The 27,660-nt window shown below is 41.0% G+C and overlaps 2 protein-coding genes across 3 annotated transcripts in view; both read left to right on the top strand.

Annotated features, from left to right (window-relative positions):
* LOC127573842 (general transcription factor 3C polypeptide 1) overlaps positions 1-22,069 on the top strand; it is a 57,676-nt gene extending 35,607 nt beyond the window's left edge. The window contains exons 24-37 of the mRNA XM_052022364.1: positions 1,109-1,275; positions 2,337-2,479; positions 4,401-4,482; positions 5,313-5,425; positions 6,144-6,206; positions 8,326-8,419; positions 10,225-10,397; positions 10,737-11,021; positions 12,659-12,906; positions 15,689-15,975; positions 16,982-17,879; positions 19,207-19,264; positions 19,849-20,041; positions 21,719-22,069. Of these exons, the coding sequence (XP_051878324.1) occupies positions 1,109-1,275; positions 2,337-2,479; positions 4,401-4,482; positions 5,313-5,425; positions 6,144-6,206; positions 8,326-8,419; positions 10,225-10,397; positions 10,737-11,021; positions 12,659-12,906; positions 15,689-15,975; positions 16,982-17,879; positions 19,207-19,264; positions 19,849-20,041; positions 21,719-21,928 (3,014 nt within the window). The 3' untranslated portion in view covers positions 21,929-22,069. The remainder of the gene's footprint in view (positions 1-1,108; positions 1,276-2,336; positions 2,480-4,400; positions 4,483-5,312; positions 5,426-6,143; positions 6,207-8,325; positions 8,420-10,224; positions 10,398-10,736; positions 11,022-12,658; positions 12,907-15,688; positions 15,976-16,981; positions 17,880-19,206; positions 19,265-19,848; positions 20,042-21,718) is intronic.
* A 2,861-nt stretch (positions 22,070-24,930) lies between these two features.
* LOC127573317 (putative protein MSS51 homolog, mitochondrial) overlaps positions 24,931-27,660 on the top strand; it is a 34,050-nt gene continuing 31,320 nt past the window's right edge. The window contains exon 1 of one of the 2 annotated variants that reach the window (XM_052021390.1): positions 24,931-25,220. The gene's annotated coding sequence lies outside the window, so the exon portion shown is untranslated. The remainder of the gene's footprint in view (positions 25,221-27,660) is intronic. The other variant, XM_052021391.1, reaches the window with a different exon arrangement.

Below are 27,660 nucleotides of genomic sequence, written 5' to 3' on the forward strand. Positions count from 1 at the left end.
GGCTTGTTTCCATTCTGTATGACTCTGTGACCATCCACAGAAAAGCAGCCCACTTGATGAATACTCCATACGTTCCCTCCACCACCAGCGCACAGTGGCTGGTGTGTCCACCAACTACAAAATGGACTGCAATTGTGTGCTGTGTCCACTGACAACACCTCCCAGGGGTGTTAAGTTTCCTCTCTTGGAGGACATGGTGTTTTACAACTGTCCAGTAGCTAATAACTAGTTTTTATAAGTTGTGAATTAACTGAAGTTACATTTCACAGCTGCCTTGGTAGGATTTGAACTTTGGTCTCTGGATTGTCATTCGGGGCCTCTGTTATTAATCCAATAATTTATATGCTGCACAAACACTGAACCTGTTTTTGGAAGTTTCTTTATTATTAAATGGCATATTTCCCTTGAAAATGGAGACGTTTACTTCAGACTATCTAATGTACGACGTATTGACTCGCTGCTAATGGCAGGCCATGGTACCTTAAGGCTTCCCTTTGTAAAATCACTGCTGTCAATGTTCATACTGTGGTGTTTGTTAAATTATATTTTCTGTTGCTAACTAAAATATAATGTATCAAGAGTGGAAATGGTAAAAATTGTGAAGTAACAATAATTAAAGTTTGGTAGTGAGTCATAGAGCCTTACTGCACAGAATCAGGCCCTTCAGCCCAACGCGTCCATGCTGACCTTTCTGCCCATCTACACTAATTCTGTCTGCCTGCATTAGGACCTATTAACCTTGTCTGCCTTGCCTTTTTAATTGTCTGTCTAAATGTCTTGTAAGCATGCTGATTGTATCTGATTCCACCAACTCCTCTGGCAGTGCTCTCCAGATTCCAACCAGTCAGTGTTTTATATTAGAAAAAAAATTCCCTCCGATCCCCTTTGAATTCTGAACTTATGCTCTCTTGTTTCTGATACCCCAACCATGGGAAAAAGATTTTGACTATCTACCCTATCTATGCCTCTCACAATTCTTTTGTACACTTCTATCAGGCCACCCCTCAGCCTCCTTCAATCCAGGGGCTTTGGTTTCCCTGGCTGCGGAATTCTTAATAAAGATTGTGGTAAGTTCTTCCCATCTGTAATAATTATTCTCCTCTGATAGCTGCAGAGGAAGCACCACAACAGGGGAAGGCTAAGAGGTTTCGTTTCACAGATGACGCAGATAGGAGTGCACTGCGTCGTATGACCAAACTCCGTGTAACCTGGACTGCACAAGAAGACAGTCTGCTGATGCTTTGTCGAGTAGCCAGCCACGTCCTCAACAAAAAAGTACGTGATTAAGTGCATGGTTTCTTTCTAAAGTTATAATGTAGCAAAATTTTAATGATTCAGTGTGTTACAGTCTAAATTAGCAGTACAGGTAGCTCTGCTATAACATGTTCCTAAAAAAACCTTGTGACACAGAAAATTGCATTATAAAACAATCGTGTCAATGGGAAAAATGGGGTTAGGGGCTGGAGCATTTCAGGCTCACAGCAACAAAATTATTTTGGTATTGGTTTATTATTGTCACTTGTACTGAGGTACAGTGAAAAACTTGTCTTGCATACTGATCGTACAGGTCAATTCATTACACAGTGCAGTTACATTGAGATAGTGCAGAGTGCATTGAGGTAATACAAATAAAAACAATAACAGTACAGAGTAAAGTGTCACAGCTACAGAGAGTGCAGTGCAGGTAGACAATAAGGTGCAAGGTCACAAGGTAGATCATGAGGTCAGAGTTCACCTCATCATATCAGGGAACCATTCAATAGTCTTATCACGGTGGGATAGAAGCTGTCCTTAAGCCTGGTGGTTTGTGCTTCAGGCTCCTGTATCTTCTACCTGATGGGAGAAGAGAGAATGACCCAAAATGTGTTTCAATAGCTATAAGTTTATTTTGTTACTACAAGCTAAAAATAGTAAAGGCTTTATGTTACATGATTTAATAGAGGATCTTTGCACAAGTATAAATGGAAGCGATTGCTTATCAATTTCCAGTGGCCTCCCGCAGTGAAACTAGTAGCCTGTGTTCTTAAAAGACAATGGTGTTTGATTACTGCGGGGAGGTTACATAGAAGCTTCTTTTTCCAAGGTGGCTTTTTTTTCAGTTTCCCAATTCCAAAGTAACTCTTTAGAGGTTCTCTAGTTCCCGATCGAAATCGCATTATAACCAATTGGGCCTGTGTAATACAAATACGGTTCCCTAATTCATCAATCGAGTTGTATCTAATTCACGTTATGGAAACCCACGTTATAGCAGAACTACTTGTATAAAGGTTTCAGGTGAAACATTATTGAATGCCCGTTTGCTTGATTTTGGGAAATAAATCTACTTTTGCATTTAGGTGAAAGGACCTTTTGTCCCTTGGCAAACAGTCAGAGATGTCATGCATGATTATTTTGAGGTAGCTTTGGATAAAACCTCTCTTGCTGTGGGCCGTCGATCTCGCTACATCCTCAAGAATCCCCAGACAATGCTTAATTACAGGTGAGTGCACTGCTTCTGAAGTATAAATGCTGGTAAATTCCAGCCTCCGGAAGTGCTCGAGCATAATGTGGAAGGCACTGTGTTTTGTATTAATCCTTTGTCGGTGATTTAATTTAAAGGATTGGTTTTGAAGATGGTCTATTGGGTGTTTTAGTGCAGCAGTGAGGCAGCTTCCTTTTTATCCATCAAATTGAACCCAGCATTGTTTTAAAACATAGAACAGTACAGCACTGGACAGGCCGTTCGGCCCACGATGTTGTGCCGATCTTGATGCCAATTTACACTAAATGTCCTCCTCCTGTGTATCATCCATATCCCTCCATTCCCTTCATATTCATGTGTCTATCTAAAAGACTCAAACTCCACCAAACTACCTGCTTCCATGACTAACCCCAGTAACCTATTCTAAGCACCTATCACTCTCTGCATTAGAAAAAAACTTGCCCCTCACTTTACCATTAAAGTTCCCCCTTTTAACCTTAAAAGCACGTCCTCTGGTGTTTGACATTTCTACCCTGGGGAAAAGATTCTGACTGTCTACCTTGTCTATGCCTCTCATAATTTTAAAAACCTCTTATCAGGTCTCCCCCCAGCCTCCGATGCTCCAGGGAGAACAACCTAAGTTTATCCAAGCTTTCCTTACAGCTCATACAAGTTTTATACTTGTATTCAGTTCTAAGTTGTTTTTATGGTCTGGATCAGCTATTTTACAGGATTCTGTTGCCACAATAATCCTTGAATTTTGTTGAATTAATATTGCATGTTTCAATTAAAGTGACATGCACTAATCTTAATTGATTCCCTATGACTCAAGAAGAACACCTTTATCATTTTGTTTCCTTCATATTAATAATTGTAGATAGTTCTCACTTCTTTTGACTTGAATGACAAAACATTATCTGATTGTTATATAACTAAAGAGCAGCTAACTTTGTGTAATTGTTCTTTCCAATCAAATTCACTGTTATTTTTGCTGTAGTATTAATGACATTCTTGCCTGGACTTTTCACCTGCCATCTGCTATGAATGCAGCCCAGAATGACCAGTGCAAAGTCTGCTGTCAGGGTCTTACGATGAGTGAGGTTGTACATTTATGCAATTCCAAAATGGGCATGGAGCTGCAGCACAAAGCTGACCTCATTACAGTGTCACCCACACTGTCCTGGTGGTGTGAACAAGTGAAAGCCGTTGAATTATTGAGGCAAACTTTTTGTTCTGCATCTAGCTTTCCCATTTGGACGTTATGGAACAATATCTTTAATTGCAGTAAATACCAATACTTTGAAAATACGATTTTGCTGAGGAGTTTTGTGGTATTTCATGCAGAGGAGAAAGGTGTATTCCCCCACTGGGTGATTCATTACATTTCCACCTGTGCAACTTGTGACCTGGGAGTTTCTCAGCCTCCCACTTGAGACTTCTCACATTACCACAGCCCTGCATATTTTGTTACAGTGAATTCCAGTAGCTAAATCGTGTAGACTACTATCAGATCTGTGCTGCAGCCCAGTGTTACCATTGGGGCCAGAAGCCAGCTAGCTTGCTGGGAGGGGAAATCCAAGAAAGAAAAGCAGGGAGATGCCATTTGTGGAAGAGCCAGGCTCAGCCACCTTCTTTCCAATTTATGTTCAGTTGATGATGCCCTGGTATAATGTAGTCAATTTGCTTCTGAAAGATGTGTTAAATGTTGAATCTGATGAATATGAGGGAATACAAAAGGCTGTGTGCTCCATAAACAACACCAAATAGCCTGATTCTATGCTGCACACTGTATGTAATAGTCTCAAACATGCTAATAGGTTCCATACCTGGATCAGCTGGCCATGAATTTTTTGCTTCTCTGATGAATCTAATACCCACTGGCTATTGTTCCTCTTAAAAATATTAAATATTTTATTTAATTCTTTTTATATATTGGCAGAATTTGTCTTGCTGAAGTCTATGAAGACCATGCTTTAATTGATGAAATCATGAATAAAAAGGATAATTACCAGGACAGCAAGGTAATAAAACACTGTGCGATTTTTGTTTTTGTTACAAAGCAAAGCACTGGGTAATGTCTGGAAGCTGGTCTTTGTGTTTGGGACTCGATGCATTGATTACACGACCATTGTTTATTCAAGTACTTTAAACAGAATCTTAAATGTTTCAGAACTGCCACCCAAACCCTGAAACCTTAAAGTCTCCACAGCCCTTAAATAAATGCTGTCGGATGCATCTAAAAATATTTCTGGTGCGTGTTTCAACCTTCAGAGGTACTGCTGTGCATTTCCAGCGTTTTCCGATTTATTTCATATTTCCATCAGCAATATTTTGCAACAGTTTAATACTTAATGTTTGACCAAGGATGGTCAGGCTTGATTATTCTGATATTTTATTTGCTGCAAAATTGACCAAAATGGATTTCAGGTGATTAGAGCTGTACATTTGCTTCTGGTTACAGATCCCAAGTCCAGAAATGTCCAACCCAAGGATTTCACACTGAGGAAACTGAGGTTAAATTTAGAAAAGTTCCTTTAAAGTCTGAAATAAAAACAGAAAATGCTGGAAGCACTCAGCGGGTTAGGCAGCGAAGTGGAAAGGGGAAAAAAGTTAACGTTTCATGTCAATTTCCCTTCCTCAGAACTGGGAGCCTCCCCATACTCTCTGCAACTTAAAACTAACTTGTCTTCTCTCTTTACCAGTTCTGACAAAGGGTCTTTGCCCTGTGATGTTAATACTGTTTCTCTTTGCATAGAGTGCTTTTGCCTAATATTTTCTGTTTTTATGCCTGTGCACTTCCGTTTGCCATGAAGATTTTCATGCATCTAAATAACTATTTCATATTGAACAGGTTTGTGCAGAGGAGTTCAAAGAATTTGTCAGAAAACTGAGAGAAAAATTCAGCTCTACAATAGGATCTGGAAATATTGAGATTCCTGATACACTGCAGGAACTATTTGTCAGGTGCGATGCTCTTCAAAGGTTTTTGTCTGAAACTATTTCATCTAATGATGAGAATAATACCTTTGATTTTAATGACTCAGCACTGTTATGATCCTTGCAGTACTGCAAGCACCATATTTATTAAGTTTTGAGAGTTTGTGGATAAATATCTTAGCTTTAATTTTTCTATACAAATTTTAAATTAAATTTAAGAATTTTATTTTCTGATCACTTATTAAGTTTGCCTTCTACCTACATATTAAATGGTTCACTTACTTTTTTACATAGGGAATTGGGTGCCTCATTGTATATATTTGTGGAAGTTGAGTGTCTTTTCGTTCTAACAGTTCAAAGTAATGCCATGCATTTGGAACATTACCATGAGCATATACATGCATCAATTCACAGAGGTTAATGGGTTGCAAAGTGCATTCATTAGTATCAGCAAGGTATGTTTTAACTGTGGTTGGGCAGAGCAGACTACAGTTCCTTCCATATTGAGTTCATGGTATCAATTAGTTCAATCTATAAGACTTGCCCACATGACACGAGATGGTTTCCATGTTAATGAGTACATAAAGGTTCAGAGTAAGAATTCTTCTACTCTCCCAAATGGAGGGAGACTTGAGAGAAATGGAAAAGAATGTGTAAACTTGGGGATGAGAGAATAATAAAAGGCTTCTGTATTCATCCTTCTGAGTATATACCATAACTCGTTGGAATTTTATTCTTTGTCCAGATTTAAAGTATTGGTAGTTGGGGAAGAAGGAAATGAAGACCAGAAGCAAGATGACATAAAAAGGTAATTTATTTATGATCCTTTTCTCAGTTTTCACAGATCGTATTTAGACTTCAAAGCAACAGCAAATGGTCATTATCTGAATATCATCCTGGATATTTCAAAAGATTCCTGTATCTATGGAAGCCAGGTTCTGGTGGTTTTATTTCATGTACACGTAAACGTGCAGGGGAGGGGGACAGCTGGGGAGATACTTTTGATCTGAAATCCCTCCCTTCATGCAGGTCAGAAATATTTGAGTAATTTTTGATGTCTTGAGACAATATAACACAGGTGAAAGTGTTGTCATATCCAGTGAATTTTGCCAGTCCTTCTTACCTTCCATTCTGTAAACTTGTAAGTTGTGATTCTTCAAGTGCTCATCAGTGTTCCTTATTAAAATGACAAGTGTTTCTACTTCCATCACACTTTTAGGCAGTAAGTTCCAAAGACCTCACTTCCCTTTGGGTTAAAAGATTTTACTCAACCCCTCTGCTTTCCAAGGATAATCTGGCCATCTATCTGCCTCCGCTAACTGTATGATTGCCTTTGTTACATTAATGGCCAAACGATCCATTTTGCTTAACTGGAAGGATCCAATACCCCCTACTACTTTTCAATGGTTCTCTCAAACTATATCATGTTTAAACTTGGGAAAAAATTAGGAGTGGTACTGTTGATCTTTCGCTTAAATTTGAGGAAGTTTGGAGTCCGTTTATTCAATATTTTCACATGATATAGATTCCCTTATAATAACCTTTCAATTTAGAGGAATGGAGTTGATGACATAATATTGCTCTGTTTCTATTGAGAAATTTTAGTCCAGTTTTTTTTTCCTTTTTTTTAAATTTTTTTTTCTTTGGCTCAGTTTGGTTTGATATATTGTTTATAATTTTTCTTATTGTTTTGGGGATTTTTTTTTCTTTCTTTTATATTTTATAATAAATCTTTTTCTTTTATATTATATTCATTCACTAACAGATTGTTGGATCTACGGATTTTTTTATACTTTATTGTTCTTTATGATTATCCATGTCATGATTGTCCTCCTGATCTCTTTGTATTACATGTATAACCATTGATATATTAATCTGTATTAATTTGAAGACTAATAAAAAGATTGAAAAAGAAAAGAACTCCTCTGCTTTCATAACTTATAGTTGTCCACCAAAAGAAATAGGTCCTGCTCCTTCACTTTGTTTAGGCTTTTCATTTTGTGTAGTCAGCCTCCTCTGTAAAAACACAAGTTTATTCAGTATCACTTCAGAGCTATAATTCCCCATCCCTGGCAACCTCCTCAATCATCCTCGCACCCCTTCTAATGCAGCCTAATGTTTTTGTTCTGCAGTCAGAAACCCAATTGAGATCTCCTTGTTTTCTCCCCATTGATTTCAGTGGAAATAAAAATTGTGAGCTACGTTTAACAAGTTGCCCATTTTACTGTCACACAATATTGAAACCTCATTAGAAGAAAGGAGCTGGAGCAGGTCACACAGCCTATCAAGCCTGTCTTGTCGTCCAGTAGGGTCATGGTGAATCTTGGCCTTTGCTTCACTTTCCAGTATGTTCCCATACCCTTAATTTCCAATAAAGACCAAAAATCTATCATGGCCTTGAATATGTTCAGTGATTCAGCCTCCACAGTTCTCTGAGGTACGAAATTGCACAGATTCACCAGAATCAGGTTTATTATTACTGACTTGTATGTCGTGAAAATTGTTGTTTTGCTTCAGCAGTAGAGTACAAAGAGATAAAAATTACTATAAATTGCAAAATAAATAATGCCAAAAAAAGGAAAAGATTCTCTGACAAAAAATTCCTACTAATTTCTGTCTAAAATAGGTGATCACTATTCTATGCCCCAAAGAAGGAAACATCCCTTTTTCTTAGTGTGGTAAGGAAGTCACACAGAATGCATCTTGCCTTATTATGCCAGCTCTGCATAATTACACTGTCCAAATTTTAATAGTTACCAGTAGCAGAAAAGTTTGGAGAGTTTAGCTGATAGCAGTTGATTGGTAAAAACAATTCTTTTTTACTTCCAAATGATAAATATTCAGTGCAGGCTAAGTTGTATTTCTCTGTAAGTGTCTTATCTTCCAAAAAGCTGTTGGAAGTTTACTTTTTTCTTCCCCTTTTATAGCACCGATGATATCCATTATTTGGTCCTGCAAAATTTCATTCAGAGCACACTGGCTCTATCGGATACACAGATGAAATCATGCCAGTCCTTTCAGGTATTTATGCACCTATTGTTGTGAAACCCATTACAATCCAATAGACTTTAGTAAAGAACATTGTCTTTTTAATGAATCTTTCAATTTAAAATCTGACTTTTTGCCAGGTTATGTTTTAAATTGGATTTTAAACAGAGACATGGGAAGGGGCGCACTCCATTTCCTGCTCTTGTAATAGCATTGAATTCTGGCCTGATTTTGCAGTAGTAATCACAGCAAAGTTTGTTGTCATTGATTCAGTGTTTCTCCACCTGCTGCCTTGACCAAGAAATCATTTGAAATGTGAATTTCAGCTACTTGTCCGAGTGTAAAATATGCTGAATATCTTTGTTTCATGAGGTTTTAATGAGTTTCTAATGATTCACGAATTGTTGTTCAGCAAATTATCTAAACATTTAAAAAAGATTGTGGGCATTATGATTCCTTCATACAAATAATTAAATATGTTTTTAATGTTTGGTATTTCAGCTACTTTAATTATATATGCAGTTGGTTTAACACTTTTGCTTTGTACTTGTTTATTTTCTCATTGTGCAGTGTGATTGACTGTTCAGCCAGCTCACTAGGCTCACTTTGCAGCCTTCCAGACTTGGTATGAGTTAGGTAACGAACCCTGTGACAGAACTAGCCATTGCTGCCAGTCATCGATCAGTGATTTTAGCTCAGTTTTTCTCTCATTAGTGCAGTCTGGCCTGCTTGGCATTTTCCATAGCTGTAATGTTAGCAGCATTTACCTCATTTGGTCTCACCCTGTCAGAGATATTCCCGTTGTTCTACTCCCCGACCCCTCTCCTCTCTTTCCCAGTTCTGATGAAGGGTCTCAGACCTGAAACTTTAACTGTTTCCCTTTCTACAGCTGCTGCCTAACCAGCTGAGTATTTCTAGCATTCTGTTTTTTGTTAAGGAGGTGACAACTGCTGATGCCAGGGGTCCTCTTTATCCCCTTGCTGGCTGCAACAATTCCTAGATCTTTGTGGTGAGTGTTTTGTTGAGTGAGACAGAGAACACTCACTCCATGGTTGATAACAAATTTTTGTCCAATGTGAATCGAGTAAACAATTGGTTTATCTAAGTTTAGTGGTCCTGCCAACAGCTTAGCTGTTAAAGTGGTAGCATTGAAACAGGAAGGTCTTGGCCCTTGCTGAATTAATCTAATTAGCGGCATTGGCACCCCAGGTTAGTTGGAGATAGTGTTCTGAATGATGTCTCTTTTATTGAACTCGGCTGTGACATTGCTCATTGGTAGTCAGTACAGAGCTACATCAAAGGAAAACCTTTCTCATGGTGGTCTGTGACATCAAAGGAAAACCTTTCTCATGGTGGTCTGTGACATCAAAGGAAAACCTTTCTCATGGTGGGCTGTGACATCAAAGGAAAACCTTTCTCGTGGTGGGCTGTGACAGTCGCTGGGCAATTTGCTTGCACAAATAGTTCAGTCTCAAGACCATTCAGTTAACCGTACTTTCCTCAGTTTAGTGCATTTTGTGGCAATGGTTTCCATTTCATTGAATGTGCAGTATGCTTTCTACTGTAAGGATAAAAGCACATCCTATAGTCACTGCTCTGTAACTTTTTACCTTCTTTATCTGCTGCCTTATTGTGGTAAAAAGAACTTGCTGGCTAAAATGCATACAGATAGTGAAACACACAGTCTCTCTAAGCAAGAGCAAATAAAAGATTGCAAGGATTGTAAAAATCAACCGCAACCCTCTCTGTTGCACTTAGGGCAATGATTCAATTGTAAATCACTTGTTTAGGTCAGAGGGGAGTACGAGTTTCATGTAATATATGCATTATTTCCCTAGACTTTTCACCTTTACAAACAATACAAGGATGAAATACTAGTGAAGGTGTTCCTTGAGTTCCAACAGCGGAGCTTGGTAAACCGGCGTAGAGTCAGTAAAGTTTTGGGTCCAAAGAAGAGCAGAGCCTTGCCCTTTGCATCAATGTCATATCAGTTATCGCAGACATACTACAGGTACGTAGTGGAATGTTTCAACTTTGTAAACTTTTAAAAATCAGTCAGTCTGAGTTTGTGTAGATAATGCATGTTTCCCTTCTATCAGTGGCACTGTTGATGGGAGTAATCCATACAATTACTGCAACAATTACGCTATGGTTGACTAGAAATGTTTCTACTGCTGAGTTTTGAAAACTGCTTGAACTTCCCCATTGATTTGCCTATGTCTTGCTGTCAAAGAACAAGACAGGTTATTTCATTGATTCTGTGTGTAACTGATGCGTAATGCTGTTTTTGTTCTGTATTCTCAAAACTCTTCAACATTTTGTAATATTTCACGTGGATGATTTATTCTAGGAACTTCGTCTGGCGTTTTCCAAGTAATATTTGTTCCGAATCGCATAAGTTTGTACAAAAACTGAAGAGTGCAGGTGTAGCAGATCTCCCCAACGTCTTTTCATTCCAGGACAAAGATGCACCTGTTGAGACTGATATGGTCACTTACCCTCTGGATGGAAATGGTGGCTGTTGTGTAGCTACAATCTCCTTGTTTATTCTCGGTCTGCTCTCTTTCCATGTCTCAATCCCTGAGCAAATTGTGGTTGTGGACAGTACACTGGTGGATAATGAAGTTATAAAAAGGTATGGACATATGGTTTTCATGGATAGATACTTCCCCAAACTCATTTACCTTTGTAAATCCTACTGTCATTTATGTATTTTGGTAGTTCTGTTGCCATTGGGTGAAAACGTTTGAGGTTCAGACATCTGTCTACAGACTTTCTTTTCATCAGTGTTCAGATACCTCTCAATTAGATTCAGAGCGAGATTTGACTTGGCTCTAAAGCTGGTGCTTTCAAATAAACCAAATTTAATTTGCATTTTTAGTTGGAAATTTTCAGTAGTTTCTAACCTATGGTGACCAGAACAACTTCCAGTATTTCGTACCAGGCAACAATAGACTGAGTATCCACTCTGTCAAGTATCATAGGTGATCAACACTTTGCTCATCATTGAAGTGGTATTCATAGTCACAGGTGTCAAAGCCTGGGTATTATTTTGAACAAAATGTTGACAACCTAGTGCAGTGAACTAGAACTGTTGTCCTGCCTTTTGAGGCTAAGTGCCAGTAGATGCCGTGTATAAGTGTCACTATCAGTATTCCTGCGATTACATGCATGGAAGTGGAAGCCCTGAATTTGTTGACTCTTTTTTGCTTATTCCAGCTGCAAAATGGATTTATTATGAAGCCCAGCAGCAGTGTGTAAAGTTGTGCAATTTCTAAGCACTTATACTATGAAATCTGCCTGAAAATTGTACATCACATTAGATTTTCTGTAGGAATATTGCCTCAGTTCATCTTGATGGAAAGGAACAGCTGCGGGGGCCAACTTAAGTTTGGGTTATTCACATTATTTTGAATTAAGTGAGCTTAATGTTCCAGGTTTTGTTCATTCTTTCATTTTTCAGTTGCTTTATATTTAAAGTAGGTATTTTTGGATAATTAAGTGTCAGATGCATTTATTTGACAATTGACTAAGCCATAGGACAGACTGTAACAGTGGTTTTGTGCGCATGACTTGTTCTCATTGTCCCCTTCCCAACCTTCTGGCAGCATGACAGGAGCCTTCCATTGCTTAGGTCCTCCCCTTTCCAGGTCAGGTTGCTGCCAGGAGGGATCCACTCAAGTTCCCACTTGCTCGTCAAATCAGTGGTGAGCACAGGTGGCTTGCCACTGGCATGAAATTCTGGCCTGTTAATGTATGCAGCAGGAACAGAATTTAAATATGTAACTTGCTGGTAAAAGATCAGTAGGGTAACATCTTGATCTCTTGAGTTCTATCATTAGTATCAAGCATACACGGTAGTGTAGCGGCTAGCATAACACTATTACAGCGCCAGTCACCCGAGTTCAATTCCGGCCACTGTCTGTAAGGAGTTTGTACGTTCTCCCCATGTCTGCGTGGGTTTCCTCCAGATGCTCCGGTTTCCTCCCACATTTCAAAGATGTACAGGTTAGGAAGTTGTGGGCATGCTATGTTGGCACCAGAAGTGTGGCGACACTTGTGTGCTGCCCCAGAACACACTCCACAAAAGATGCATTTCACTATGTGTTTCAATGTACATGTGACTAATAAAGATATCTATCCTATCTTACACTTCTACCGTGTTGAAAAATTCAGATAAGTAAAGGAGGAGTAAATCGTACTTCTCATGCTTTAGCTCGACTGGAATAATTTGAGCTTTCCAGTTATTAACTCTACTTTAATATATTTTAGATTGGGGAAGGAAAGCATAGATGATGAGGAGGAGGATGAACTGGACGATGTTGGAAATAAGCCCAAATTTGAAGTGAAGGCTCCTCAGGCCTCGCATACTAATTACTTGCTAATGAGAGGGTACTACGCACCGGGCATTGTGAGCACACGCAACCTTAATCCAAACGATAACATCGTGGTAAACTCCTGTCGGGTGAGGTTAAAAATCCGTTCAACGCCAGCTCAAGGGACCTTGAGCGTCGATGGTGGTGAGTCAGTAAGCTTTGGAATGCCGTTTCTTGTGTTTTCATAACAAATGAACCTGTCAGTTTAAATGTCTTTTTTCATCCAAGATTATGCTTTTTTTTTTGTAATTGGTCATTTGCTGCTTCTGTTACTTGCCAGTCACACTATGCTTAACTTTTCATCATCTGATACACAAGTAGTTGTAACCTCTGCCCAAGCTCATTCTGAAGGAGCATCTTTTGATACTGTGAATCATGTTCCAAGCATTAAATTGCAGGTAAAGAGTACCACCACAAATCAAATCCTGCATTTACTTTAGGTGCAGATGTGGTGGCCTCGTGTGTCTGCTGAAAAATCACTGATTGGCGTTGTTAAGGGCAATTGAGTTAAATTGGACCACAGAGTATACTGATTGTAACAAAATAATCTAAATGCCAGTTTTTCATCATTGTTAAAATACAGAATGTTTCAGTCATGTTATTCATCATTGTGCTTTAAACATTGAAGGCACGTGTGTATTCAGAATCAGATTTATTATCACTGACTTAGACAACATGAAACTTAGACACGAGATTCTACAGATGCTGGAATCGGGAGCAACACACACAAAATGCTGGAGGAACTCAGCGGGTCAGGCAGCATCTGTGGAGGGAAATGGACAGTCGACGTTTCAGGTCGAGTCCCTTCATCAGGACTGGAAAGGAAGAGGGCAGAAGCCAGAATAAAAAGGTTAGAAGGAGAGGGAGGAGCACAAGCTAGTAGCTGAGTCCAGGTGAGAGGGGGACAGTAAATGGGTAGGGGACGGGGGATGAAAGGGAGTGACGTGAGAAGCTAGGAGGTGAAAGGTGGAAGACGCAAAGGGCTAGAGAATCTGATAGGAGAGGACAGTTGACCCTGGATTAAAGGGAAGGAGGTCGGGAACCAGAGGGAGGTGATGGGCAGGTGGTGGGGGAGGGGAAAGAGAAGCCACAGGAATGAGGGAAAACAAGGGGGCAGGGGGGAACAGAAGGGAGGGGTTACCAGAAGTTAGACAAATTGGCGTTGATGCTGTCAGGTTGGAGACTACCAAGACGGAATATGAGTGTTGCTCCTCCAACCTGCGTCTGGCCTCAAAGTGGCAGTAGAGGAGGCCGTGGATAGACATGTCAATATGGGAATGGGAAGTGGAATTGAAGTGGGTGGTCACCAGGAGATCCTTGCTTTTGCGGCGGATGGGGCCAAGGTGCTCGACAAAGCGGTCACCCAATCTGTGTTGGGTCTCACCGATGTAGAAGAGGCCACACTGGATGCAATAAGTGACACCCTTGGATTCACAGCTGAAGCGCTGCCTCATGTGGAAGGACTGTCTTGGGCCCTGAATGGTGGTGAGGGAGGAAGTGTAGGGGCAGATGTAACACTTTGCACGGTTGCGTGGATAAGTGCCAGGAGGGTGATCAGTGGGGAGGGACGAGTGGACAAGGGAGTCGCAGACAGAGTGATTCCTGTGGAGGGTGAGGGAGAGGAAGATGTTCCTGGTGGTGGGATCCCATTGGAGATGGTGGAAGTTGTGGAGAATGATATGTTGGATGTGGAGGCTCATGGGGTGGTAGATGAGGACAAGGGGAAACCCTGTCCCTGTTATGTCGGTGAGGGCAGACTTAAGGGAAATGGAGGAGATGCAGGTGAGGGTTGCATTGATAGTGGTGCAAGGGAAACCCTGTTTACTGAAAAAAGAGGACATCTCGGATATCCTGGAATGGAAAGCCTCATCATGAGAACAGATGCAACGGAGGCAGAGGAACTGAGAGAAGGGAGTAGCATCCTTATGGGTGACAGGGTGGGAAGAGGTGTAGTCAAGGGTAGACGTGAAATTTGTTGTTTTGCGGCAGCAGTACAGGGTGGAGGGGAATAGATGAGTTATGTAGAAGGTTAAATCTTAATTCTGAACCATTGTAAGTAGTCAAGAAAGCAGCTGTAGCATGCCCAATATAAGATGGCTTCATTAAAACGGGTCTTCCCCAGCTTTAATATGAACAATAAATGCTGGACATACTCAGTAAGTTAGGCGGCATCTGTGGGAAGAGAAACAGAGTTAATGTTTCAGGTTGAAGGCCCTTTGTCAGAACGGGGGAGAAAAGCTGCAGGGAGGGTGGGGAGGGGCGATGTCTTTGATAGGGTAAAACCTGGGTGACTGTAGGGATAAACTATTATAAGCATAAGAACAGATGAGCCAAGGAGTTGAGTGATTGTTAAGGAGATTGAAATAGGCAATTTCAGTAGCACTGGAAACCTATTTCTAGGTCAGATACGAGACCAAGTTTGGTTCACTCTCATACAAGTTGCAAGGGAGAGGGATGGGAGTCAGTAACTAAGGAACCAGATTTTGGGACAGGGACCCACGACAGTGGCTTCGATCTTCCTAATATTTGGTTGAAGGAAATTCGTACTCATCCAGGAGATTAGAGAGGTGTAAGTTAGTTTATACAAATCATTGCCAACTGAGTCCAGCAAATAAAATGGATTATATCTCATTTTGTTAATGATGTTTACATTAAAGGCTGCAATGCTTCTTATTTTGTTACCACAGTTTGCAGTCATATTTATAATTATAGTTTTGGCCTTTTTCTGAATGTTTCTTTCTTTGGCGCCAGAACAGTGGCGACACTTGCAGGCTGCCCCCAACACATTCTCAGTAACGCAAAAAGACGCATTTCATTGTGTGTTTCGATGTACGTGTGACTAATAAATATTTTATCTTATCTTTAACTGTTTGGATAAATGCAGCTAAATCTGAAATACTAATCTGCCTGCTTTCTCTTGAGGCAGATTCAGCCACTTTGTTTCAGACAGCGTCAGGATCAGATGCTCTCCCTCTGTCATTCACAAAGGTGTTGAAGCCCAGCACTTATGAGTATGGAGGAGAGAAAGTTCAAAAGCACTTCGCAGAGGAGCTTGGGTACAGCCCCGAGGACCTGGTGGCCGTGCAGGAAATCTCCAGTGCAGTTGAAGAGTGCTCCATTTTTGGGATAGAGACAAAAAAATTAGCGCAAAGATTTGTTCAGTATGAGGAGGCACTGAATGCAAGGACCAGGACTTTAAAGCAATACTTGCAGGTTTGTCTTAAATACAAAATATTTGTCAAAGTCAAAGTTGAGTTTATTGTCATATGCACAAGCACATGTATGCACCGGTGCAATGAAAATCTTACTTGCAGCAGCATCACAGATGCATAGCATCATATAAAAAGCATTCACAAGAAAAATATAAATTAAACATAAATTATACACAATTTTTACAAGAAACAAGACAATTAGAACAAAAAAAATCAAAGTCCATTTTAGTGCAAAGTGATCAAGGTATTGGTATTGTCAACTGTTCCTGGGTGATCAAATGTTTCTAACTTCAATGGAGACACGAGGCTGCATATGCTGGAAATCAGGAACAACACACAAAGGAACTGGAGGAACTCGGCAAGTCAGGCAGCATCTATGCAGAGAGATGGACGGTCGACGTTTTGGGTCGGGACCTTCCCTGTCTGGTCCACTGAGTTTCTCCAACTCCTTTGTGTGTTTCTAAGTTTAAATCGTGATTACCTGCTAATGAGTCCAGTAAATGGGTTAGCTGGGATAACATCTGCATTTTGTTTAACTTGAAAATGTCTTTTTGTAAAAAGCAATACTATTGTTTGCTGTCAAGCCATTTGAGTTTATGACCAGTGTATTTTCACTGTAAAATGGCTTATTTTAGGACTAAAATTAAAGGGATCACTTCTGATCCAATGTAAATAAGGACAGGTTTCACTACCTGCTGATGACCTTTTGTTTATTCAATATAGAACTGTGGCATGACTGCAACGGGAATATTGTGTACAGGTCTGGTAACACTACCTAAGGAAGGATTGATAAAGGAGGAGAGAGATTAGGTGAAGGGAATCCAGAACCTGTAGACACCTAAAGGCAGGGCTCTAATGGAGCAATGATAAAACAGATCAAATAATTGCAGAAATTCTTTGCGATTTAAAATGAGTTGGTTGTTGTTCACTTACAGTTAAAGGGCAGTTTGTTAAATGATTGGGGGGGATTTTGCAGTTTGCTTGAAGAGGTTTGATTCATCTTGCAGGATTTGATTGCGTTGGACCAGATAATAGAAGTTGGCAGCTCGACAGTACGGTTAGTCGCAATAACGCATGCTCACCCCTGGATGCTTCATCCATTTCGTGTTTGGAAAAGTAACGAGAAGCCTGTCTCTCTGGGTTCGCCTGAGGGGGGATCCAAACGTAGGACTGAAATAAGCTGTTCAGAATCTGACACAAAAAACATTGTGCCAAGTGAGCTCACTGAAGCGCATCAGAAGGGTTTAAGGTCTGATCTTAGTACTACCATTACAAAGGAAGGTGTTGAGCAGCACAGTTCAGAGTCCACGGCTGCACAGAATGAGCCTGTTTGTTCAAGTCATGCACATACAGTGACTGGAAGTAGAAAAAGAGCTATTGAAGAAATTGAAGCTGAAACAATTGACCACGGGCATCCTTGTAAAAGATCTCAGGAAAGTGAACCTTGCTTGGATTCCTCAGATCAGAGAAATCTAGACAGCGTGACAGATGAAACAAGTACTGGCCTCTCCCAACATCTGTCGCCGTCTGCCTCTTCACTCGGGAATAATCTTGTCAAAAACCCAGATCTACAGAATGATTCAGGGAGGCCAGGTTGTGAACAAGATCGGGACAGAGATGAGGGTCGTGAGGGGTTTAACTCTTCACCTGATGTTAAAGGTCTGAGCATCTCTTCAGAAATGACTGCTGAGAAGTATAGTGGCCAGCCAGCTAACCGGTCTGTGCGAGAAGACGAAAGGTTTGCCCAAGCTAAGCCCACGTCGAGTGAAGGGCACACTGAAACAATCCATCCTGTGGATGGGCAAGTTCTCAAAGGTGAATCTGTGGTGAATCCAGAGAAGTATTTACAGCATGACATAAATCCTCAGGTAAAGAGACAGGACGGATCTGGAATTCAGGAGGAAGGTAATTCAAGTGTACATCGCTTGCATTGTGGTAACTATACTTAAGTATATTGAAACATTGGATGTTGTTACTTTAAATAGTCCAGTTTTTGAAATGTTCAATTAGTTATCCATTGCAGCTTTGTTTGTCCTATGTAATGTTTGTCACAGAAAAGCTCCTTAAATATTTCTGGTGTTAGGGTTAATCTTTGTAACCCTTTATCCTTTTACAATACTATAACATCCTCCAGTAATGTGAACATAAAAAGAACTCTGAAAGTTCTTTTAAAATTTCTGATGGTTTATCCTTTTAATTCCGGAGTTAGCTTCTGATATGGTGAATCCAAATGGCTGAATGAGGGCAATTACCAGGAACTAACGTGTATTTCTCTTTCCCAGTTCTGACGAGGAGACCCCAACCTGAAACGTTAACTGTTTCTCCTTCCGCAGATGCTGCCTGACCCACTGAGCGTTTCCAGCAATTTCTGTTTCCAATTTCGAGCACCTGCAATCCTTTGACTTTCTTTTACCATTAAATGCTGATTTTGTCAATGAAGAGAATCTACAAGCTGGCTACCCCATTGTCTCAATTTTTCTAAGGAAAATTGTATTTGGTTATAGATGACTAAAGCAGACAATGATTTATGGCCTTTCTTTCAGCCACCTGGAGCTAACTTCCTGTGCCCTCTGCTGTGTGGTGCTCTTTGGGTCTGTTGTCATCTAAAGCCATTGAATAGCTTTTGCCAACAAACACGAAGTGGAACCAATGTTTGGTCTCTTCAAAGAAGTTGGATTTGCAATAAGAATAACTCTAAAGAGGAGCATACAGATTTTCTTTAAACATCTTGTTTTTGCAGAAGCATTTTATTTCTAATCCATCAGGTCTCTCATTTTGACAGCTCTTGGTCAGATTTGCTTTGCTCTTCAAGTGACTGTGCATAGAGTTATGCAGGAGTGGCTTTCACTGGCATTTCCCTCAGTGGCATTTGTGGCCCCATCTGCAAAAAATTCAACTTGTCCTTACTTCGCTCGTGCTCCCCAGCCCTTCCACTCCAACTACTTTGTCACCTCTACCACACACAGATTCTTAAAATCTTAAATTATTTTAAATTATCGTAAATTTTATATTTTACATTTAAATTTTATATTATCTTAAAATCTTAACCCAGATTCTTAAATTATTTTTACTCCAGTTTTTTTCCCGAGTAACGGGGATGTTCAGTATTTGGTTTAATCTATAAAGGTTGTGCTGCTGGGGAGAATCAAAGTTGTGTTCTTTGTGTTGAAAACGTATGATTTTCTTTGCGCCTAAAATTAAAATTAAAGTTGCCTTTAATGTTTCACTGTAGGAGATACAGTTAAGGAGGGTGTCAAGATGGAAAGTATCTTGCAAACCGAATCAGACAAGTAAGTGTTTAACATTATTACAGTCATACATTTTAATTGAAGTAAGGAAATCTTTAATCAGGAAATAGTGAATCTGAGTTTGAGCTTGTGCAATAACGAAGTCTGCTGTTATTGACCAGATCTCAAATCATTTTGATAAAATTACCACTGGTTAGCCCCGTGGTACACAAACAGGTCCTGCCATCCATTACCTCACCTGTCCAATGAAGACTCTTATGTGAATGGAAAATATACTGTTTCAGGAAGTTGTAATACATTGAATAGAGGCTTTCATAGACCCCCAAGCCCAGTGCTTGGGTAGCATCCCACCAATCTTGTCAATCACCCCTTCTTTCCCAGGAGGTAGAATCATGGGATTCTCGATCTTGGCCATGACATTCCAGGTCCATGGCAGCGACCAGGACTACTTCCTAATAACCAGCAGAGGAGTAGACCATCCAGTTGGGATGGGGATGCATTGATTTGACTGCCATTGTAAAGTTTTCTCAGTAATTCATGTAGCAAAGTGAAGTGGTAAAGGAGAGTACACATTTCAAAAGATCTCCCTTTTATGAAATAACTGCCTTCCTGGTTGAATCTTACAGTGAATACGAGCAGATTAGCTTTTTCTGCCATCCCTGGAGGATTGTTGACGGGAGCCTGAATAAACCCGTGTGTAAGGGAATGATAGAAGCTATGCTGTACCATATTATGACAAAACCTGGGATCACAGAACAGAAACTAATAAGCTACTACAGTGCTGTTCTACAGCCTGTTATTGTGATGGAGTTATTACAGGTGAGTTTTTTTTATATTGTTGGATGAAAGTGTTTATAACTTGAATTGCATTGAGATTGCATTCTTGATGTTTAATGAATTTTTATATGGAACATGGCATAATTTCCGGTAATCTCCAGTAGTCATTGATAAATCCACTTCTTATGAGAGGTTAATTGTTTTAATTTTCATCCATATTTTTTGGAAGGTAAGACCAAATGTGCCTAAACGAGCTTTTATTTGCTCATTTACGGTAGTGTATTGGTTAGCGTAACACTTTACAGCGTCAGTGACCCGGGTTCAAATCTGGCCACTGTCTGTAAGGAGTTTGTACATTCTCCCCGTGTCTGCTTAGGTTTCCAGGTGCTCCGGTTTCCTCCCACATTCCAAAGACGTACAGGTTAGGAAGTTGTGGGCATGCTATGTTGGCGCCAGAAGCGTGGCGACACTTGCGGGCTGCCCTCAGAACACTACGCAAAAAGATGTATTTCACTGTTTTGATGTACATGTGACCAATAAAGATATCTTATTTTTATGACAAACAAGATCTATTAAATAGAAAATAGAGGTTCCACAATACTTGTAATGTTATTCTCTCCTTATCTGGATAGTTTGTTTTTTTTGGGTTCCACGATTTTGACATGACCAAACAACTTAGTATTTCAGTGAAAGGAGGTCATGTCCATTATATTAGTAGCAAGCAAAGATAGTACATTTGTCCGCTGCCATTTATAAATTGGGGATGCTGAGAATCACTTCACAGCTAATGATGTACTCTAGATTGCAGTCTCTTGCAGAGTTCAAAACGTAGCAGCAAATCTGCATTCAGGAAGCACCCACAATGACCAGGCAGTCTGTCTGAGGGGGACAAATGTTTATATCCACCTGTAAGGATGAGACTTTGTTTAACATCACATCCATAAGACTGATTTGGACAAGGGGAGAGAAAATGACATTTAACTCAGGAAGTGTACTACAACACTTCGGTTTCTTTGTTCAGTAGCTCATTAATTTGCTTAACGTGTGGAGTAAACCCATGAGTAATGACCATAAGCTGTACGAAAAGCTGCACCAGCCACAAGTTGTGTAAAAATAGATGTATTATTTGATATCAGTTTCTGCCAATCAGGAGAACGAAGGCCTGGTGACTTTTAAGTGTTCAGCAGGTCAAAAAGTTGTTGGGAAAATGCCCATTGGCATGATTTCACGCCATCCTTGTTTCTTTGATACTAAACCAAATTTTCTAAGCAGCAGTTCAGCATATTTTATTGCCTTTGTTCTGTAAGTGAACTTTTAGAGAAGGCACAGAGCCCACACTACACTTAATTGTCTAAATTGTGTGGCAAACTTGAATATATTTTCTGTTGCAAGGTTGGAATTACTGCATTCACTACTAAAAGGAGGCAGTTTGGAGTGTTACCCTGTTCAGCTCGGATTTCTGTTACCTAATCAGTTATTTGAATAGGCCACAAGACTTCTGCTCTAGAAATAACACCTCTCATTACAAATGTTGAGAGCATCACTAAAGATTTTCAGTAGTTTTAGCATAGTATTAAAATATTTGTTGAGACATTTTCAGCATAGTTTTTATGTTCATATTGCAATAAAGATCTCTGATTTCCAGTACTGTTGAGAGACGGAACTTGAAATTTTAAAAAATGACGTTTTCTTACCTGAAATTTCTGCTGTCATTCCCAGGGTCTGGAAACCATTGGGTGCATCCGAAAACGCTACTTAACCAAAACCAAGCCCGTGTCCTTGTTCTCTACTCCAACTACTGCTTCTGAGGTGCAGGAGCCCAAGTTGTCTGAGAGCTGCACTGTTTTTTATGAGCCTACCATAGACTGTGTAATAAAACTCAGCAAAGTCTTTCCACATGAATCAAACTGGAACAAATGGATACAGTAATATCACCGTTTACCTTTGTCTTCACATGAAGAATATTTCCACAAGTGCTGTGACTACTCCTGGGGACACACCTTGCAATCTTGCATGACCGTAACTATTTATAGAACAGTTTGAAGACCAATTTAAAGGGAAATAACCAAGGGTTTCTGGAGAATAAAGAAATCAATCTTTTTACTAAAACTCACAGACTGTGTTTTAGATTGCAATGCACCATTTTAATTTTGTTGCATAGATTAGAGAACATTATATTTAATTTTAGCTTCTCAGATGGTCCATCTTAAGACATGAATGCTTTTCCTAAAGGCTGATCCTTGGGTATGATCACAGAAGGTGTAACACCTCCATTTTATACAACGCACCTTTGTAATGTAGTAATATGATCTCCCGACACTTCATTAGCAACCTTCAGACAAAAATTGACATTGAGCTATAAGAGGCAATAGGATAGAGACCAAAACAGGCAAAGAGTGGCTTTAAGAAGCTTGAAAGAATGGAGCAGTTTCAGGAAGAAATAAAGAAGTTTAGAGCCTAAATACTGCCTTTGGCATATGTGACAACGATGTGAAGGAAGGATTGCACTAGAAGTCAGAATTACAAGAATGCAGAGTCCACATAGGGTGAAAGCACAGGGGGAGGTTACACAGAGCAGTAGAGTCATGGGACCGTTTTAAATACCAGGGTGGGAATTTAAAACCAAAGCATTGCTGGACTCTGGTCAGTGAGGGGTGAATGAGACTTTCATGGCTGGAGATTGGTAATTTGAGAGAAGTCTGATTGATGTGCCTCACCAAGTGTAAGCAGGTAGGCTCATGGATTAAAGCCCAGTGGCCCTCTCCTGGTATGTTATGCATAAATCAGGCTGAAATTGTGCATGGGATTTTATATAGGGAGGCTTGGTATTGAACCAAAAACGGGGAAAAAAATGTTTAAAGCCCATGAACTTCCTACATCTCCATTGTTTCTCTTGCACATCATGAAAAAAAAGCACTTTAATCTTTAGCTATTACACCACAAGTGTTTAAGGCTTGGTCTATAGGTTGAGTCTGTAGTGGGCACACTTCCCCTGGTTGCCTTCGAAATTGAATTAGATAAATATTTGAAGGAGGAAAGATTGCAAGGAAATAGGGGTAGAAATGTAGTGCCAATGGTTGCTGTGCACTGGCTCTTTCAAAGAGCATCACTGGACAGAATAACCAGCTCCTATGCTTGGACTCATGTACAATTGTGTCAATATTCTGCTTTCATCCTGCAAATTCCTAATCTCATTTTGGATTGAGACCACAATGAACTGAAGAAGTAAAGGCCTGCTGAAGGATTGTGCACAGCTTCTGTTCACTGCCCATCGGTCATGGAATCAGTCATGTTAATGCATCGAATGGAAATATAATTGGAATGGAGATTACAAGCAAGACAGGTTATGCATATTTGTTCATCTTGAGATTGTGGTTTATTTCGAGATCCTCCAGATCTGAGACTTGCTATAAAAATTGGTGGTCTCTCATTGTAATGTGGTAAATTTTGCATAAAGCTTGATAATTTTTAGGGAAAAGCTAACTTAAAATATCTTGTAGGAGTTGGATTTAGGATTGTTGCCCTACCATACCAGCCATTGCAATGTTGGTACCACTCTCATCTGAGGCAGCTTTAAATCATGTTTCAGAGACTTGAGCAGTATTCCTCCCTCCCAGCAACTATCTTTGGGATGACCTTAACCCCATCTGCCATCTCAGTTGGATGTGAAAGATACCATGACACATGAATGACAGAGCAATGGGGGGCTATGTGGGAGGGAAGGGTTAGATAGATCTTAGAGCAGGATAAAATCTCAGCACAGCATCGTGGGCCGAAGGGCCTGTACTGTGCTGTAATGTTCTATGACACTTTCAGAGCAGTTGGTCCCTCTTTCCTGTGACCTGGGTGAGTTGACCAGGAGAACTGGAACCGGGACCCGGTGAGCGGGCCAGCACCCAGTTAGCGGACCGGGAGAATGGGAATTGGTGACAGGACCGGGAGAACTGGGACCCGGTGAGTTGACCGGGAGAACGGGAACTGGGACCCAATGTGTTGACCGGGAGAACGGGAACCGAGACCCGGTGCGTTGACCCGGAGAATAGGAACCGGTGAGTGGACCGGGAGAACGGGAACCAGAACCCAGTGAGCGGACCAGGAGTATGACGCACGTCACCTGGTGAACTGATTCCAAACTGCTGGGATTTCTGAATGGTCAGATAGCGGATTACAGGAGTTTGTCCATCACACAAACCAGCCTCCGCTGACTCTGTCTTCACTTCTGGCTGCCTCAGAAACGCAGCCAGCAAAATCAAGGACCCTGCCCATTCTCTCTTCTCACCCCTCCTGACCGGCGGAAGATACCAAAGCTTGAAATCACCTACCACTGGTCTCAAGGACAGCTTCTAACCCACTGTTATCAGACTCTTAAACCGGCCTCTGAAACGCTAAAGAGGAACTCTTGATCTCCCAATTGCACTTTATTTGTCTACCAGCACTTCACTTCTCTGTAGCGGCAGTGTAATATTCTGCACTGTCTTTTTACTACCTGGATGTACTTATGTATGGAATGATCAGTCCGGATGGCAGGCAAAGTTTTTCACTGCATCTCGGTACACATGACAATAGTAAACCAATACCAATTTATCATAGCAAATTAACTGAGAAGCCCTTGCGCTAACGGCAGAAGGAGCACACTACCTCATAAACCTACCCATCCATCCGATCGACACTTCAGTAAGTATTCCATTGGCCGCAAACGATTTTGCAACATCCCGAAAGCGGCTGGCTGTCGTTCTGGAAATACAAGTCAGTGCACCTGTATGGAAATGAATTCTCGTGAGACCATGACAACCAGGTTTGAACGTGAAAGTTTAATGAACTTATGTGCAAACCGATGGCTGAAAACCCCTTTTTAATTTGTTATTTTAAGTCTTGCAATGGACTGACCATGGTCGCGGGACATGGGAATGTTGCACACAACGTGTCCCGCCCCCGTGGTCAATACAAAGCAAAACTTACTACTTAGTCAACACTAAACAGGAGTCATTGTTAGTGCTGGGATGGCTCTGGTCCGACCCGGGAGCGAATAGTCATCGGTCCTGAGCTTTTCAGGAAAAACACTCCCTCTACACACGTGTTCCCATCTGGAGAGAAAACCCAATCGGAGTTGAGCCCCTGTGTATTTTTGGAGTGAGCCCTTAGGGAAACCGATCAACAGCACATCTGGAGTTGCCATTCAGTACCGGAGCCGCACACGTCGAGGAGGTGGGCAGAGCGAATCGTGAGTGTTAAAACTTGGTGTGTTCTACCACCATTCGATTTGCAGCAACTTCCCCCACCAAAGACCACCAAGAGCTTTCAGTAATTAATAGCAATGTCTCTTAAAACTGGGAGTTGGTAATGTGCTTCAGATTTATTGTGTTTGCCTTCGTACGAAGTTTAAATGCACTGTAAAAACTACTGGGAAATAAAATGGTAAAACAAATGACGTAACAGTCAATTTTATTTATAAACAGACTTAACCAGAAAATATGTCCAACATTTGCTGTCTATAATTTCAGATTTCACATTATTGTCTTTGGATCCAGTCAATCAGTCTCAGGCAGAGTAATCTGTCTGAAATTAAATGCTGTCATGCCAGAGGAATCAGAGTCCCTTTATTAGGAATGTGTGCTTGTTGAAGAGAAAGCAGTTGAGTAATCTCACATTAAATAAAGGACTTTTTCTTTAAGGCGTGAGTAGTTGGCAGAAGAGTGAGGAACCTGAGGGTGCAGAATGAGGTTGACTGGCAAACGGAACCAAAGTGACCCGAGGATAGAAAATCTTTTCTCAGAGTGAGTGGAGAGACTCTGGAGTGTTCTGCCTGGGGGGAGTAGTGGAGGCAGCTTCAATCGCAGCGTTTAAAGGGGAGCTGGATGAGTATTTGAAAGTATTTGCAGGACTGTGGCGAGAGCGGGGAGCGCTAGATTACTCCCTCACTGAGTCAATAGAGACTCCTCTGTGCTTAACTAGTGTGTCATTCTGAGAAAGTGCAAGGGAAGAAAGCCGGTGGTAAGGACAGATGATCCAAGGTCTGACTTAACGCCGTGGGAGTGCTGATCCATCTAAGAGAGTGTTGACAGTCTTTAATGAAAGCATCAAAACTCTAATGGGATAAATTGAGCAAAAATTGTTCGATACAATCGATGTGATCGTCTGTCAGGAAGCTGTTTCCACCCTACATCAGGCAATGCTAGACCTGTGCCAAATCGTGAGTCAGATCTCTTAGATGGTCAAAGTCTTTGAAAGGTTATTTTTATGCTTGAAAAGCTGTAACCAGCAGTCTACCACAGGGATTAGTGCAGGTATCCTTACTGTTTGTTATATACAATTAACAAATTGGATACGAATGTAGAAGGTATGGTTAGTAAGATGAAAGTGATATGAAAATCGGCGATGTTGTTGATAGGAGGTTCCTGGACAAGCACTTGAACTGTCAACACATCAAATCAAGTCAAGTTTATCGTCATGTGCGCAAGTACAGTGAGGTACAGGTACAATGAAAAACTTGCAGCAGCATCACAGACACGTAGGTACAGACAAAACACAGAACATAAATTATACAAGATAGTGAAGAGAAAAAAAGACTGTGCAAAACGAAACATGAGTGCAAAGAAAAACACAATCAGAGACAGGTCCAGGGCAGTGCAAGACGTGGTCTGTAGTGTTCCGTTGCTTAGGTAGGGTTAGGGTTGTGCAGGTTGGTTCAAGAAACTGATGGTTGTAGGAAAGTAGCTGTTCCTGAACCTGGTGGTGTGGGACTTCAGGTATAGAAGGTAAATGGACCAAGTAATAGTGAATGAGATTAATATGGATGGGCACTTGATGGTTGGCCTGGAGATGGAGGGCTTCAGGACATGGTTCTGTGCTCATGGCTCCATGGCTTCATGACTCCAACCCAGAAACCCAAGTCTACCAGTTGCACAGTTCCAGTCTCCACAACATCTCAAGACCAGGAATCAGTCTGGTGACCCAAACTTCACTGTTGCCCTGTGTCTCACCACCATCCCTGAGTGTCTCCCCCTCCCCTCGAGGGTCTCCCCTTTCCTCCAAATGAGCCTTCCCTCCCCCCACATGTCTCCCCCTCCCTCTGAGTGTCTCCCCTTTCCTCTGAGTGAGTCTCCCCTCCCCCCACACATCTCCCCCCCAAGTGAATCTCCCCTTTTATCCAAATGAGTCTTCCCTCCTCCTCCCCACATGTCTCTCCCTCCCTGTGTGACTCTCCACCTCCCCCTGTGAGTCTCACCACCACCCCCGCACCCCCACCGCCTGACCGTGTCTCTCTGCCTCACTGTCTCATTGCTCCCTGTACCCTTGGGTGTGTGTTGAAATGCTCTGCCTGTTATTATGGCTGCTGCATCTCTGGCAGTAATTAGGCGTGAGGTTACAGCTCACAGAGTTGGGTGTTAAGTTAGCACCCAAAAAAAGAGCACAGTGTGTTAGAATTTATATCTCTTTCTTTTTTTAAATAGCGATGGCTTAAGCATTACACTCAACCCTAACACTGTGAGAAAGCAACATAAGCCTCAATGTGGGGAGATTTGGAGCAATGGGGGTTGGTTAGCAAGAGGCTCTCATCTGATAACTGTGATCACCTCTTCACTTTTAGATTTGAACTCTTACCAGGACTCGGCATCCAAACAACCCTGCTGTATTTTCAAATATATGGAACTTGTGCCAAA

The sequence above is a fragment of the Pristis pectinata genome, chromosome 8, assembly GCF_009764475.1.
Source record: "Pristis pectinata isolate sPriPec2 chromosome 8, sPriPec2.1.pri, whole genome shotgun sequence".
Taxonomy (NCBI): Eukaryota; Metazoa; Chordata; class Chondrichthyes; order Rhinopristiformes; family Pristidae; genus Pristis; species Pristis pectinata.